Here is a 17,552-nt window from a genome sequence, read left to right on the forward strand (position 1 = left end):
GCTCCCGATCCCGCCGCCGCCCGCAGCCGCCTTTTATACCCGCCGCTGCCGCGCCGCCCGTCGCCGCCAGAGGGCGCCGCCGCCCCGGGACACCGGCCGGGCACGGGGGGCAGCGGGGACCGGGACAGCGGGACAGACGGACAGAGGGACACACAGACAGAGGGACAGCGGGACAGAGGGACAGAGGGACACACGGACAGCGGGACACACGGACAGAGGGACAGCGGGACAGAGGGACAGAAGGACACACGGACAGCGGGGCACACGGACAGAGGGACACACGGACAGAGGGACAGCGGGACAGAGGGACACACGGACAGCGGGACACACGGACAGCGGGACACACGGACAGAGGGACAGCGGGACAGAGGGACACACGGACAGAGGGACAGCGGGACACACGGACAGCGGGACACACGGACAGAGGGACAGTGGGACACCGGCACACACGGACAGCGTGACACACGGACAGAGGGATATCGAGATATCAGGACACCAGAACATCATGATACAAGAACATTGGGACACCAGGATACAGAGATACCAGGACACCTGGACATCGGCATACCAGGACATTAGGACACTGGAATACCAGGACACTGGGGTACCAAGACACCAGGATACTGGGACACTGGGAGCAGCACTGGGCACTGGAGTCAGCAGCCCCTGCCCTGACACTTGTCCCTGCCTTGTCACCTAACCCTACTCTCTCACCTACCGCTGTCCCATGGCATCTACTCCTGCCCTGTGTCACCTATCCCTGCCCTGTGCCACTTACCCCTGTCCCACATCACCCACCCTGCTTAATGTCACCTACCCCTTTCCTGACACCTAGCTGCCCTGTCACTCTGCCCTGCTGCCTCCTCCTGCCTGTCACTCCATTCCTTCCTCAAGTCCCTGCATCCCTTCCTGTGCCACCGAGTCCTACCCGTCACCACGTCCATGCCCTGTGTCACCACATCTGTGTCATTGTCCCTCTGCCTAATAGCAGCTTCATGGCTTATTTGCTGGTCCTGGCAGGAGGACCAGGGCAATGGCAGTCCCTGTGCCACCACCACCACCATGCAATGGCCACAGCAGGGCTGTCACTTGCACCCATGGCTGGAGTGCCCCCACACAAAACATGGACACTGCAGCCATCTTTTGGAGGAAAAACCAAGGAATCCTGAGATCAAGGCTCTGCCATCCCTGCTGGAGCAAGGCTCTTTGTGGGACAGAAGGGATGCTCAGCCCAAAACACATTCCTCGCGCTGGCTCCCCTTGCCGCTCACCAGCTCGTTGCAGGATTTTCTTTTCCCAAGTTTTCCCAAACGGCAGGGAAGTTTCCAGGCCCAAACAAAACAGCCACACATGGGGTTTGTCACTGGCTCCAGCGCAGCCTGCCCAGGGGAAGCGTTGCCATGGCTACAGGGAAAAAAAAAATTCAGATCCTGCGAGAAGGCTGAGCTGATGGAAGTGCTTAATTAAAGATGAGAAGGCATCAGGGAAGTTCAGATGTGCGCAGAGCGGGGACGCAGTCGGCAGCAGGCAGCTGCTGGGAGCTATTCGGGGCACTGCCCATCCTGCCCCGTGCTGCTGCCTCTCATTTTTGGCTTTTGGCTGGAAAACAGGGAGGGTGAGGTGCTCCCTCCAAATGGCAGGGGCCTGGAGGAGCTCAGTGCAGTGGAGATGGAGCCACACCTGGCTCTGATGCTGTGGGAAGCTGAGGCAGGGCAGGACACAGAGGGGAAGAGATGCTGTGCCAGCATCCCAAGAGGAAAGCCACACTGGGACACTGAGCAATGGCCTTCTCCTCCTCCCTGCTGCACAACGCAGCCTTGAGGCACACGTGGGACACTGAAGGGTGTCCTGAGTATTCCATTCTCATTTCCTGTGGTTTGGCACAGAAATTAGTCAAAAAAAGCCTCCTTTTTCCATTATTGCAGCACAATTTCCCCCAGCAGAGCCCATTGCTTTACTGTCCCACATCCTCCAGAGCAGATTTTTCCCAGGGGCTGAGAGGAGACATTCACTGCTTCTGCAGGGCTGGGTTTAGGGATGTGTCCCAGTTGTGCCAGGCAGGGGAGAGAATGGGAACAGGGACCAACACTGGTCCATCATCTGCTCCATGTGGAGCAGAGCTCCAGCCCAGCACAGGGATGGCTCTGGCTCACCACCATTCATGCTGCTCCATGACACCCACCTCTCTGCTAACAAAGAGCCAAGGTTGCTCCAAGGTGGGGCCTGGGAGCAATATTTGGGCTCCAGGTGTATTTCCTCCCTTCTCTGGGGAAATCCTTCCCCAAGCTGCCTCTCTGAAGCAGCTGGCAGTGCAAGAGGGGCTCATTGCTGTAGGAAGGGATTTGCTAAGATTGAGAAAGACTTTTAGAGAGGGCTGTGAAGCTTCAGGAAAGGAAAGCAAGGGGTGGTTGTGCTGCTGTTTGAAGCCATCTCCCACATGGGTGTCCAGGCACTGGGATGTTCCTTCTGCAGGAGAAAAAGCTGGATGGTTTCCTCCAGCCTTCACCCCTGTCCCACCACCTAGGCTGGATATCAGGAAATGTTCTTCACCCCGGGAGAGGGGCACAGTAGTCACAGCACCAACCCTGACAGAGTTTAGGAAGCATTTGGACAACACTCTCAGGGATGATGGGATCCATCACATCAACATCTGGTGGGATTCTTGGGCAGTGCCAGGAGTTGGACTTGATGTTCCTTGTTGGTCCAGCTCAGGACAGTCTATGATTCAACCTGAACATGCCATCAGATTTTGGAAAGAATAGACCATCATGCTGCTTCACAGAGCCAGGACTTAATTCAGCAACACTCTGAGATCAACCCACTGCCATTGCTCCCCACTGCTCTGCACATTCAGCACAGCAGGAGAGAGTTTAGTTCTTTCCTGCAAATGAAATCCTTGCAGTGAAGACCTAAAGCTTTTGGAAAAAAAACCCAAACAACACACCACTGTAGCAGAATCCCCTTAATTCAACTGCAGGTTTTCAATAAAGAGAAACATCTAAGGGAAATTTGATAACTTGAAGGCAAGGCACAAGCTCGCTGCTGAGCTGAGACAGCACAGGTTTTTAAAAGCTTTCTGATTTACTTCTAAATAGGAAAGAATGCAAAAGGCAAACCTCATGTGAAAAAAAAAAAGAGTGGGAAACCGAGGCTTGCAAAGGAAACAGGATGAATCACACCATCAGATTTTTTGGGTCACAGGGTTGTTTCTCAGATAATAGCAGAGATCTCTACTTAAGCACTCATGGTATGGTCCGGCCAAGGGCTGTGGCAGAGGTTTCTCCTCTTGGCCTCACACTTTTATGTGAGTCTCACATGAAGGCATCAATACAACACCTCTGTCTCCTCCAGGGGACTGGAAACAGCAGGATCCTGTGATCTGGAAAGTTTTCTCTGGACTGATGAGCAAGGAAAAAGAAAAGGCTGGCACAGAGGATGAGACGGGCTGGCTCATGAGTCCATGGCTGTGAGTGAGTAAAGGAGGAGCTGTGCCAGCTCTGCCCTGCACTGACACAGGTGCTCCATGTGTCCCTTTGCCATGGGTACAGCCACATGGGACAGCCTGTGCTGGTGGCATTCCCTAATCAGGCAGCACCTGGGCTCAGTGCCAGCCACAGCACTGAGGCACCAAGGATCATCATGTCTTTGGGGCTCTTCTACCCCTTGCCAGGTGTCTTAGCTTTTCATGCATCTTTCAGCTTATCCCTATGACCACAATGCCCTGGACTTCAGAAGCAGGTAAGTGGCACAGAGTACAGGAATGAAGGAAGCTGAGGCTGTCATTTCAGCCATGGATGTTGCCAGAAACCACCAAAAGCACTGCACAAAAGGCAGAGCATGAAGGGAGCTGTGTCCTGCCTCCAGCATAGATGACTTGCTGCTCTGGCATTACCACAGCCCACTGCACTTCCCAGCTGCTCAGAAGTTAAGGCGAGGTACTTTGGTTCTTGGTATTTTTGCCATAAGTTTGTCAGTAAGTGAGATCAGTAAGAAATACCTGTGCCAAGTGCTGGTCAAATGTTGGTCCTGCTTACCCTGAGCTTGAGTTCTGGTCCCCCAGGGATGTGGTTCTGTGCTTCTGTGTGGTTTCTCTGGGTTACCCTCCAGCCTGGGGGTTGGATGTAGGGGAAGCAGTTAAGCACCTCCCTTCTTTCTAACCAGTGGCATTGGCACAGCAAACAAAACCAGTTTTCAGGATCACAGCAGGTTTTATTTCCCTTACAGTTCTTTCCCCACATGTCTTTCTCATTTTGTATCACTGTATTTCAGACTTTTGGAATTCATCAGCAGTAAAAGAACACAAAGTTGCATTAAAAAGCCAGATGAGCTCACTCTGTTTTGTATTTCTCCTCTCACCTGCAAATGAAAAAGATCCTTCCCCAAGTGCCCAGGGCATCTTCCTCTTATCATGGACAGGTCCAAAAACCAGGATGTACATGCAAAGTTTGGGCCATCCAAACCAACTCTGGCCAGCTGAAAGAAGAGCCCCAAACAATTTAAGGGCTCAGATGCAATTTAGATTTTTTTTTTTTTTAAACAGACATAATTTGCTGAAGATTTAACTGTAGGGTGATTTTCAGGTTCAATTTTAAGTTGCATTTCAGCTGTATTCAGACACAAGAGCACGGTATCTGCCTCCGGTGCAGCTGGAGAGAGGAGCAGACCTGGCCTGCTGAAAACAGATGCTGCTGCCAAGCTCCTCATCATCTCAAACCCTGCCTGAGAAGTACCAGCACAACAGCAGGTTTTTTTGGATGCTTCCCTTCACATCCCAGCCCAGCCTGACTCTGATTAATTAATGGAGTTTGCTGAAATCCCAGCCTTAGCTACCCTGGCTGCTGCTAGCTACAGCACACTGCACAGCTGCCTTCCACTCCCACTTGAGAGACTTTGTATTTACCAAGTATTAATTAGATGAATGTGAAGCACCATTTTCTAGGCAGGGGAAATTATCTGCTCTCTCCCTGCCCTGTAACAAGCTCATACTGGGACAAGTCTGAAAAGGGAGCAGGTAGAAGTGGCTCCTTCTTGCTCTGCACATCTGCCACTTTTCATATTTCCCTGCTTGTGCTGTCCCCCTTGACAAGCACTTCACTCCTGCTTGATCTGGAAAGGGAACAGCATTGTGAAAGATGGAGCTGGAGCCTCTCTCCCCTTGCAGATCATCACCAGAACTGGTCCCAGAGACTGTCCTGACAGTCAGACCCACAGAATGGGAAAAGCTGCTGCCTCTGAGGGCTCCTCCAAGTGCCAGGAGCTGCTGAACAAGTGACTCTGCCAGAAAAGCACAAGCAATGAATCCCTTCCCTTCCACAAATCCTCCAGACCAGGCTGGACAGGTATTTCTCAGGGCTGACCACAGGTAACATTGCCCAAGAGGAGACAAGGGGCCACCCCAAGGGCTCCCCTACACCTGAAGTGCTACCATGTAATGGAAAACATTCACAGCACAACTGTTCCTCCTGGTGGCAACATCTGCACCATGAATACTGCAGCTGACACCAGTAATTGCAGCATGAAAGGCTTCAAGCAAATACCCATCTGGAAAAAAGTGGAAGAAATGTCATGGAAGGCTGAAGGCTGTGACAGAGGGCAAGTGTCAATGGTAAACAACTGGTCAGCTAAATTTAGGAAGGCAGGTTGGGAGCTCTCCATGACTGGATGGGTGTCTTCAGTTCAGACCACTGAGTCAACTAAAAACATTTAGCTATGACAGCGATGGGCTTTATAGAGAACTACAAGATAAATGAAGGGAAAAAGGTTATCTAATAATTACTGTCACTGTTTCACATCCAGCTGCATCCACAGCTCAGCTTGACCTTTGAGGAACAATGAATAATGCACCATTCTGGTGAATGTTCCCCCTTTCTTGACAGACCATCAGCACACTGGTAAGGGAGAACCTCTCCTGTTTGTCCTTTAGTCACTGTTTGGTTCATTTGCTTTATGTAAGAGGACCCAAAAAGTCCCAGAAAAATATCATATCTGTTTCAAAATATCTCCCTTGTAATTTCACATTGCTAAAATCCACAAACCGTTGTTGCTCCAAAATCTGCTGCAGGGACAGCAGCAAAGCTCATGTGAAACATGGGATCAAACAGATCTCTCTGGTTTGGGCACCAACAGGAAAACCAATCTGCAGTGCTAAAGGCACTGATCTCCAAGACATCCAGAAACTGATCAAAACCAGGGAGAGATAGAGCTGGACTCTGTTTCCAGCTTGGCAATGTTTACAAGGTGTACAGGTAAGCCTTGCCTTGTACTGAGCTGAATTTTCATGTCCTGCTAAATTGGGCAATGAAACAAAATAGGGAGGTGTGAGGAGTGCTGGGGAAGTGCTGCATTGTAGCAAACAGCAACTGAGCTCTGCAGCTGGTCATGAGGTGCCAAGGATGAGGAAGGAGTGGGATTTCTGGGAGACCTTCTGGGAGGGGAAGCCCCACAACCTCATGGCAATGCAGTGGTTTTCCAAGCTGTAAAATCAATTGCAATTCACCTGCTCTGCACCATTGCTTGTTCCAGGCAGATCTCATCTTTAGCCTGGCCCATTTCATGTGTCCAAAACATAGTCTTTTTGTGGGCTTCCTCTGGTTTCAGACCAGGCTCTACCAAAGCAGGCAGCAAGCCCCATGACCAACCCTTGACCTGCTTATGTGCAATGGGGAGCAGAGATTTGGGGCAGGAGGGTGTCCCAAGAGAGACAGCTGGAGGTCACAGTCTCTGGGGCTTTGCTTTCACTGGGGTTTGCGAATGTCTTGAAGTGCCAGTAAGGTGTTTTGGTCACTGGCTATAAATGAGGGGATCATCCTGGCAAAATTCAAAGTGAAGCTCTGCACCTGATCAGATAAAGCACAAAGATCAAAGATCAATTTAAAATCCAGAGAGAAAGGGACAGTCCACCAACAGCTCTCCCCCAACACTTGGTAGTGTTCACACACGTTATGCTATGAAGGATCGATGGCCGGAGGTCATAGAGAGTCTGAGCTTTCCCCCAGCTTGCCAAGGAGGTGTGAGATCAGTTTCTGCAGGGCCTCAGCGCGGAGCACCGAGATGCGCAGCACCTCCTCGTGGTTGGCTTTCTCCTGGCTGCTGTAGCTCATCACTGCTTTGTTGGTGATGAGGGAGATCCCAAGGACTCGGAGGCCACAATGCCTGGCTACAATTACCTCTGGGACAGTGCTCATGCCTGCAGGAGGAGAGGAAAGGACCAGAATGAGTCAGGATTTACACCAAAACAAGATCTCTCCAAGGCTGCATGAACCTACCTCCAAGCACACGCCCTTGTCTCACTCCCCCCAGCTCTGTGTCTGAACTCTGTAGTAGTTAAAGGCTGTGATATGTACAAGGCTCAGATAGCTGCAGACTACAGTTACAACTCTGCTCAGCACAATAAACCTCCTGCATTTGATCCTTGTGCCACACCTCCCTCCTCAAGATGTGTCAGACTGCTTGCAGACTTGCTAAGGAAGTACTGATGTGCTGTGTCATTTGGCTCTTCCTTGGCTAAAAAAGCTATTGCAAATAAAAATGGCTTTGAGGGGAGCTCCTTTCCTCACACACAGTGAATCTGCAGGTATTCATATACAGACTTCCATGAGCCAGGGGTCATGGATGGAATCATAGCTGGAGGAATCATATGGATCATGGAACTTAGTTTTCTTTTACACTTTTGGGAAGGTATCCATGATTACCATCCCTAAACAAGACTCATAAGGAAGGCTGGTTTGTAGAGAAAAAGCACAGTGAAAATCTTTACAATGTCAGAATTAGAAGAAAAATACTAGAAAAAGACTTCATTTTTATTGAGCCCCACTCAGTCATCCTGAATTGGAACCATCTGAGCATGAGAGACTTTGTGTTTGGGAAATAAACACAAAGTTGTGCTGGGATCCCTGTCCTGCTCAGCTGTAAGCACAGGGACTTTGTGCAGATCCTCCCAGGAGCTGCACTAAGCCACTGCAGAATGAAGCAGAAATACACAGAGCTCATTTCTCCAGCCCCAGGAGACTTAAGAGAGTCAAAGACCGAAGCAAGTCAGCCTTGAGCAGAATTAACTGTTCAATCCATGTGCTCCAAGAGCTCTGGCAGCCCGGCCTGGCAGCTCACCCACAGCGTCGGCTCCCAGCGCCTGCAGCAGGCGGCACTCGGCGACGGTCTCGTAGCTGGGCCCAGCCTGCAGGCAGTACACTCCTTCCCTGGTGAAGCTCAGCAACCCCAGCTCCTGGGCACTCTCCATGGCCAGGCTGAGCAGATCTGGTTCATAAGCGTCTGACATGCAGGGAAACCTCACTCCAAACCTGAAAGGCAGTAAAGGACACAGCTGTGTGATCGTGCTAGTGCTCCCTCTGTCAGAGTCCAGGGATGGTCATTCTTTGGAGAAAAGGGAAGTGTTGAGGGCAGACCTGCCATGGATGCAATCTCTCTCATTCCACTCTTATCATCAGGTAATTCTGCCATCAATCATGGTTGGAAGGGACCTTCAAAGGCCATCTCATCAAAACCCATGCAGTGAGCAGGGACATCTTCAGCTAGAACAGGTTGCTCAGAGTCCTGTCCCACCTGACCCTGAATCTTTCCAGGAATGGGGTACCTACCTGGGGGTGACATTCCTGCTAGATCTAGTCATCCAAGACTGTTGGAAGGTCTGGCACTACCTCCCTTCTGCAGGAACCCTTCTGGAATGGTCTTTCAAGGGTTCCTGTCTCTAGGGAGCACTGATGGCCAGTTCATTCTCTCTCCAGTAACTGCTCATGTTGTCTTTTAAACATTCCCCACCAGACAGTGGCTGCTCTGAGGCACAGAGTCTCTCAGGCTGTCCCTGGATGGAGGTTTGAGCCTGGCCTGATAGAGCATCAGTCCCTATATTTAAGGCCCAACACAGCAGGCAGCTACTTTACATCTTGGAGCTCCAGGGCCATATTTTAGGTAGCTTTCATCTTCTGCTTCAAGACTGGATCTCTTGCTTTTGGTCTTAAAATAGCAGCTCAGTCCTGCTCCTGCTGGAGTGAATCCTGCTGGAGTGAATCCTGCAGGAGTAGATGGCAAACACTGTTATGCTGCCACTGAGGAGACCTGGAAAATAAACTCCCAGCCATGTTCACCAATGCAGATCAGTGGGAGTGGACCAGGTCCCTCATTTATGCTATTAAAGCTTCTGCTTGTTTACATGTTCTTCCAGCTGAATGCTTAGGGCAGTAGGTGGCTTATTTTGTTTTTATAAACACTAAATATTACATAAATAAAAACAAACTTCCCCTTCTGGTCTAAGGTAATAAGTATTCATCACCATGAAAATTGCTTCCCTTTTCTGAAGGATGGCCAGCAATGCAGAAGCCCAATCTCTAATTTATTAAAAAAATATTATTTCCACATCACTTCATTGCCTCTAGTTTTGCTCTGTTGTGCTTAGATAAATCCTTCCTGGTAGCTCAGCTGGACAGGATTTTAGGAGTTTGCTAAGCTAAATCTCTGCAATACTTTGAAACCTGATTCGTAAAGACCTCTTGCCCATTTTGATGCCTTGGTCAGCAGTACAGAAGTCACCTCCCAGAGCCCTGCAGTCTTCACCAAGCAGCTGCTTTGGGGAGGCAATGAGGCAGCTATGCTGCCTTTGAACACTGTCCAGATGCAGTTGTTTGATTGGAGCCTCTCCTCCTGCTCCAGAGCAATTATGCAAGCCCAGAGAGCTTTAAACACTCCACGTAGCTTCTCTGCTTTTGATCACTTTCCTCCAACCCACGGCAATACCTACAAAAATGTAAAGATGTTCCACTTCAGATGGGTACTGTCCTCTTGCCATGGAATCGCAGCACAGTGATTATTTCTCCTGAGGCAGCTGCCAACACCTTTCAGATCCTTTCAGAAGCAAGAGCCAGGTCTGCTGTTACATCAGGAAGGAGCTAACTGAAAGCCAGGCAGGGCACCTTACTCTCAGCAGAACTTTCTTTCTGGAAAGATCTGAGGTCAATCCAGATGCCTGCCCTGCAAACACATCCATTTTTCACAAGGGGCCTTCCACCTCACCAGTCTGATGGTGTCTTGGAAGGATTTTGGGATCATAAATTCATTTTGGAAGGGACTTTGAGGTCATCTAGTCCAGCATCTTGCTCAAAACAAATCCAAATCTGGTGGCAACTGCAGTTCAGGAGTGAGGATATGCTAGAAGCTCCTCTCTGCACTCTCAGTAAGGCAAAGATTCTGCTACACAGCCAGTACAGGAAACCTGATTTCCCAGTTCAGCCAGCAGCAGGTGGCTCTTGTAGATCTCAAGGTCTCTGAAGAAGGTGCCAAGACAACCACCTCTCATCAGAGCAATGCCTTCAGTGAATACAGAGGCACTCCAGTTTGGAGACCTGGATATAGCAGTGGTAATCAGGAAATTTAGAGGTTTTATCTTTGCTCTGCCCTCCAGTTACTGCCTGGCCTCTGCTGTACCCATTCCATCACACCAGAAATGGCTGTTGATAAACCCAGGCTGGGGACAGCACAGTTCACTGATTGCTCAGTTAAGAGGAACCAGCAGAGAGAGGGAGTGATAAGAAGAAGAGCAGTGGGTGGCTTTAGCAGATGGTACAGCTGGTCGTGTCAGGAGAAGGATCAGAAGCCTACTTGTACAAAACAAAACCTTCTGGGGGTTTGTGTGTAAGCTCCTTGTAGGCTTGCACAAGTAAGCAACAGCCAAGGGAAGGCAGGGCAGGTGGCACAGCACACACAGCTCCTGCTGTAACTCTTCCCTTGAGGTTACCTGGAGCCAAACTCTGCCTCTCAGTAAACATTTGTCAGTAGGCACAACTGGCAGTCCCAGCCCATGGCTGAAGGAAAAAAGGATTAATTGGCAACAATGGAGACGATGCCTTCTTACCGCTCATCGTTTGGTCCACGCAGGGGATTCTGCCCTCCCAGGCCAAACAAGCTGATGTGATCCCTTATGAACATGATGTCCCCCACTTGGAAGTGGGGATTCAGTCCTCCAGCAGCATTTGTGACAATCAAGATCTCCACCCCCAGGAGAAAGAACACCCTGATGGGAAAGGTGACCTGCAAGAACCAAAGGCCAATGTGCAATGAGTGTCACAGCGAGCAGACAGCCACTGCTACTGCATTTGTAGTATCACAATTTGTGGATGCAAAGAGTCTGCATATGGAGACAAAACAACCTTCTGCAATTTTAAACATTCCTCTAATTTAAATAGAATGTTAATGCTATTTAAACAAATTAAACATAATGAAACAAAATCTCGCATTAAAATCCAAGACCACATTTCCTACAGTTGCACTAAGGTCAAATAAAGGTGGTACAGAAAAAACATGCAGATAATTTTTGCTCACTGCCAAGGTCTTGCAGAGATCAAGCCACTGTGCTGATTGAAGTAACTACTTATGCACATGGACTTGGAGAGTAATCCAAAGCTAAGGAACAGTTGGGAGCTGGAGAAAAAAAATTTAAGAAGTTTGATTTTGTGGAGTCAGGAATTTGGATGATGCCTGCTATCAATGAAATGCTACTGTGAGCAAAATATTTCCTAGTAATGGGCACCACTTCTTCAAGAAGCAAGTTAATTTTAATAGACAAACACGTCTTGATAAAGCTAACTTTGTATTGAATGGCTTTAAAATAGCTGGTTTTCTATAAGAAGTTGGGTGGTGCCAAAAATTACGGTTTATATCCAAATGCAAATAACCTCAGTGCAAAAAAAGGAAAATCACAGAGCTATCCAAAAAAAAAAAAAAAAAAAAGCCAATAAATAAATACTATTGTTGTTTTCTAGCAGAAAAATATATATGTGCGTGGTAGGTAAGATAAATCTCCACACATCCCAGTATGTTATCTGGGAAGTTATAGCAGCTTGCAGTAGCCTGGGAATTTTTCTAGGGAAAAAGAAAGCTTTAAACTATATAAATGCAATAGAAGATTGAAATAGATTATTCTTATCGAAGTCTTCTCACTGCTGATTTAAATCATGATTAAACTGACTAAGTTAAAGCATGTAAATTAATCTGCCTTATATGATAAACTATTTCCCTCTGTGAGAGCAGCAGGGTCAGCCAATTTGTGTGCCTGTGCAGCATCACCTGCACCAAGCAGAAGCCAACTACCTCTTGGTTTGAACTCCCAATTTTATTTTCTGGGGACAGACCTGAAATCTAAGAAAGACTCATTTCAAGAGCACTGTAAGTTCATTGCAAGAGCTAACATCCTGCAGCTAGATAGCAAGGCAAGCAGTCACTTCTGCAGCTTTTACAACACCTCTCCCCATGGTGAATATTTTCCTTAAGGAGAACTCACCGTGCTGAGAGAGTAGCCTTCATAGGAGTGGAATCTTCCCTGCATGCACACGCAGGGCTGCCCATTCAGCTCCCCAAACACCAATCTGCCAACGTGCCCTGACACTGGAAATTAACAAAGCAGCATTTTAGTTACAGGTCTCAAGGAACTTGACTTTAGAGGGATCTGTTTGTTGATGATTTTGCTTTACTGCAGGGCCAAGCACTGCAAAAGCAGGAGCTGGAAATCAAATAAATAAATAAATACCTATTGAAAAGTAGGGCCCCCAGTGAAGGAAATACTGGCATCTGACTCTAAGGCTTTGGAATGCTGAACACTTGCTTTATTAAAATTATACTATATTACATTACAGCTATACTATAATTATATTACAGAATTATTATAGAATACCATAGAATTTTTATAGAAGTATTACAGAATACTAAAGAAAACTTGTGACTATCTCCCAATAGTCAGGACACAAATTTTTCCAATTGGCCAAGGAAACAAAACAGTCTTCAGCAGAATCTAATTGACAAATCACTTTGGGTAAACAATCTCCATAACTCATTCCACAGGTGCAAAACAACAGGAGCAGCAAGCAGAGATAAGAATTGTTTTCCCTTTTTCTCTGAGGTTTTCTTGCTGCCTTTCCTAGAAGAAATTCTTGGGAAATTGTGCTTAGCTTTTCTCTGTAAAGAGAATTGTGGCCACAAATACCTATATCTGTGCTACGATATTTATGTTTTTTTACTGTGAACACATATTTCGCCAGCATGGGACTGGTTTGCAGACTTGAATGATCCCCGTGTGAGGCTGTGCTGCAGGCTGCTGGTGGCTGGGGTGCTGATGGCCTGAGCTGTGCTCACCTGAGCTCTGTGGGAAGTGGGGGATGTCCTCGTATAGGAAGACTGTCCTGCTGTCCAGCACATCGGCCAGAGCTGCCAGCCCGGAGCCGCAGACGATGGCGACCCTGGGCCGCCGGGCAGCGCGGGCACGCAGCCACTCTGCTGCCTCCTGGCACGCCTCATAGCTGCTTCTGCAGGACGAGAACAGGCCAGGGAGACTTACCAGCCCTTCCTGGCACACCTCATAGCTGCTTCTGCAGGACGAGAACAGGCCAGGGAGACTTACCAACCCGTTCAAAGAACAAGCTTCAAAGGATAAAAGGTGCAGGGAAAAAGAAATTTCATTAAGACTATAATAATAGAAGCTTCACTGCTATTATTGAAGATGCATCGCTTTTAATCTCATGTATTTTACCCCCGACTACAGGGAAATCATTTGAATCCCCTTCTGTAGATGAAGAATGGCTAATGATACCTAGATCACAGAAATGTCACAAGGCATAACCACTCCTGCTTCTGATGGGCTCTGGTCTCCCCTGAGTTCCTGAAGAAAGGGAAAAGCACAATTAGACTGAGAAATTCCAACCTATATGAGTGTGCATGGGGATGTCCAGCCTGTGATGAGGAAATACAAATGTGTGGAGTTCTGAAGACACCTGAACAGCAGATCTGGAATGCTGTGCTGATGAAGGAGTAGACACTGTCATCTGCAGTAGGTAAAGATTCAGGTGAACTTCTGAGACATGGGTCAAGCATCATCTGCAGGGATGGAGAAGCCAATCTCTGTAAGTGCTGAGTGCCATCAGCTCCCACCACTTCCATCTAGGCTGGTACCACATGTCAGCCACCCACCCTCTCGATACCTCGTGCCTTCAGTACAGAAGGATAAACATGGAGATCTTAGTCATCCCACAGAGTGGGCATGGGATCACACCTGCAGCCCAGACATAGCCAAGAGGCCCAATGACATCAGTCTCCATCAAAACAAGTGAAAACCAGGAATTTGGGCTCCAGAGTTTAAAGTGATTCAAGAGGGGGACTTGGCAAATACCTCGGTTAAAAAAAGTCTAATCCAGCAGGGAGCCCCATTGCCTGAAGGTGGGATAGAAGCTGGCATTACAGTGCCTGTTGTACATCTGTCTCATGGGAAAGGAGAAGAGTTCAACTTTTAACCTCTTGGCCCAGTATTCAGATGCCTTAATCACAGTTTTGAAACACAATCAATAGCAAAATAATCCCATAATCCTGTTTTCAATAGGACAATGCAGAGACTTTCTGAAAGTCAATATCAAGGTTGATTGGAAACTATCCTCAAAAGCAGGGGTACTAATAGTTCTTGGAAGCAACTCAATCGTTACCATTGATGAGCAGAATTAATGATTGTACATGGTAGAGGACTGGGTCCTGGATTGAACCCACAGGCAGGGTCCGCAGTCCTCTCTATGAAAAGTTGATCTCATTATTGAGAGGTGAGAAAATCAGATACTGTGAGGCTGTGGGTGATGTAAAATTGACTGGAGGTGCTGATGAGCAGTCACTATCTATCCAGGAATGTTTCTTTTGGTTCTTTTTTGTCAAGTCTTTTTCTTCCAGAGTTGTAAACCCTAGTAATGCTGTGATGCTGCTCTCAGCAGTCTTAGAGGACGGACAGAAAAGCTTTCAGAGGTGAGGAGCTCCTCACTGCAGGAGGTTTCAGGCCACTAAGAGGATTTGACTGTGTATAACTGGTTCCTCCAACTAAAGTACCAGATATTGAAACAAAGGTTCTCAATTCTATGCTTTTTCTTTCTTTATACTGGCAGGGTCAGTAGTTACTGCACAGGTGTTTTCTGTGAGCCTCTTGACTGTCTAGTTGCTACTCTAAGTCCTATCCAGCATAAGATACATCAAACTTACAGTCCTAGTTACAAACTGCAATGTCAAAAATACCCAAAAATATCATAAACTTGCAATCCAGTGGGAAGAAATAACTTCCATACGCATAGATTAAAATGAAGAGTCATACTTAGCTGAAGTACTTTTCAAAGGAAAAGTTTGGAAATGAGAGAGTTTATTTACCATCACATACTGAATTTTCTAAGTGTATCATGAGCTCCTGAAATAAGCAGGAGCTGTGAAAATGACATTAATAAAGACTACAGTTGACTACGTTATCACTTGCTCGCAGACAAAAGCTTTAAAAGTGCTTTACATACATTAATGAACAATTCCCCCCAATTTCTCTGTTGAATAACTGTAATCCTTGTTTAGAAATTCAAGGGAACCAAGAGAATTTATATGTAATGCCCAAGGTTTTGACATACCTGTGGCAGGCAGGAGAAAAGAACAAGGTCACCAGGATCTGCTCTTCCTTGTGACCATAATACTGCTTGTTTCAGTTTTTGTTTTTTTTGAAGAGCATAAACCATTGCAAAATAACATTAGAGAATGGATATTATTCCTATATCCTCAGAAATTTTAGGAATGTGGGATGGAACCCATTCAATGTCTGCTGAAGATATCAGGACTGACTGAGCTATGCCAAGTTATGGTGGATTTTTTTCCCCCTTTTAAACAGAAGATATTAAAATACTTCTTAACCAAAGAAGTAAATCTCCAGTGCTGCATATGTTTCCTTCCCTGAAAGAAGCTCCAGCAAGTGCACAGGGGCCTGGCAGAGCCCTGTCCTTCCCAAAGGCTTTGGGCACATCAGAGCTGTCCCCAGTGCTGAGAGCACAGCGATGCCAAAATTAATCTGCTTGCAGTATTTCGCTTTCAGAAACCTTCCGGTGACATCAAAGGGACTGGCAAGAACTGATAATTTCTGAATGCAAGGGAGATACCTGCTCAGCAGGAGCAAAGGGGGAGTTTGACCCGTGGGTCACCCAGCAGAGTGTTCATCCTGGAACTGCAAGAGCACAAGGCCTGTGCAAGCTTTTTGACAGCCTGAATTAATACATGGAGCACAAAGGCCCCTCTAGCTGCTCTAACAATGCACACCTAATAATAGTGCTCGGTAGCATCGCTTTGGATTAAATCACAGGATCAGCTGAAAACACAATCCCCTTTATTGTGATTGCTGTCATCCACTGGAGAAACACATCTGTTGCAAAACACAGGACTGTCACCGGTGACAGATCTTTTATGGCATGAAAAAAAACCACACTCTTATTTGCTTCTAAGTTGGCTGAAAGCAAATCTATGCAAAAAAGCAGACGTATCCCAATAAACAGCTAAAGCATTATGTTTGGGGGCACATGGCCATAAGTATTCACAGTCTGTGCCTCTCCACAGGAGATATTTGCCTCTTCTGGCCCATAACCTCTCCCAAGGTCACCTACTCGCTGCCATATTTCATAATACCAGCACCTGCACAGGCAGATGGCCAGATTGCTCTCCAGTAATAAGATGTTTACTTCTGAGCAGCCTTTGTCTGACATTTATTGAGTGCCCAGTAGAAAGGAAACAAGGTGAAGAAAAGAGATGTAATTTTGTTAGTCCCATCCAGCTTGGACGTCCGTGCACCCCCTATTTCACAGCACCTTACCTGTCTTCCTCAGCATAGGCCATCCTCCTCCTCTCTGGTTAACCAAAAGAAGGGGATGGTTGCTGGAAATGGAGCTGCAGGGTTTTATTTGACCAAAGAGCAGAAGCCTATTGAACCTGCAGAAGCTGCTGCTGTCTCTGGCAGTGAGTCAGGGAAGTGTGTCCCAGCTTCTCTCTGCTGTCCCCTGAGCATCTCTAATCCCCGAGTAGGAGGGGCATGGTCAGGACATCTGCTTTTCTGGCCTCACCCCACATGACACACATGCTCTAGAGCTCTGCAGAAAGCTTACACGCATGCACACACACACTGTAATGCAGATAAAGCCCAGAAATTTCACACACACACAACTTTTCAGCGGCTGACAAGGGATCTGCCTGGATTTGCACCTCTTGCATCACCTGGGAACCAGCTGGAGTCACCTGCTCCTGTGCAATTCAAACCCCCGGCAGTGTGCAGACCCTGTGAGAGGACCTGTAGCACCTACCACTGACACCAGACCTTTCCACATCCCACATCATTGCCTTCCCATTCTTTCATGGCAACCAGGGATGATGACCCAGTAGCTCCCCTCAGGGTTTTTGTTCATATTTAATTGTCTCACCCTTCCAAAAAGGAAATACTTATTTGAGATATGCAAAATCTCCATTTAGCAGAATATGGGAGACACAGAAAAGACAACAGACACCCCACCATCTGTCCCTTTAATTTTAGCTTTGCTGTGTATGAAAACAAACATAAAAACAAACCTGTCATATGGATCTGTTTGTGCATCGGTGTTTGATCCCAACAACTGATGTGAACCACATTTTACAGAGCCAGAGATGTTTCCAAGACAATTGAATGCCAAAAAAATTCAAGAAAAGCAGTGATGAGTAGAGACCTTACACGCCCTAGCTGAAAGGCCACATCTACA

The 17,552-nt window shown here is 47.5% G+C and overlaps 1 protein-coding gene across 1 annotated transcript; it reads right to left on the minus strand.

Moving 5' to 3' along the window:
• Positions 1 to 6,968: 6,968 nt before the first annotated feature.
• On the minus strand, positions 6,969 to 16,662 carry PNP (purine nucleoside phosphorylase). Its single transcript, XM_054269602.1, has 6 exons — positions 16,640 to 16,662; positions 13,135 to 13,304; positions 12,287 to 12,390; positions 10,862 to 11,037; positions 8,107 to 8,297; positions 6,969 to 7,186 (listed from the first exon to the last, which is right to left on the minus strand). Exons 1-6 carry the CDS (start codon positions 16,660 to 16,662, stop codon positions 6,969 to 6,971), a joined length of 882 nt encoding a protein of 293 aa, XP_054125577.1.
• Between the last annotated feature and the right edge of the window lie 890 nt (positions 16,663 to 17,552).

The sequence above is a fragment of the Melozone crissalis genome, unplaced genomic scaffold, assembly GCF_028551555.1.
Source record: "Melozone crissalis strain CALT ecotype California unplaced genomic scaffold, PUWL_Pcris_2 ptg000007l_1, whole genome shotgun sequence".
NCBI classification, from domain to species: domain Eukaryota; kingdom Metazoa; phylum Chordata; class Aves; order Passeriformes; family Passerellidae; genus Melozone; species Melozone crissalis.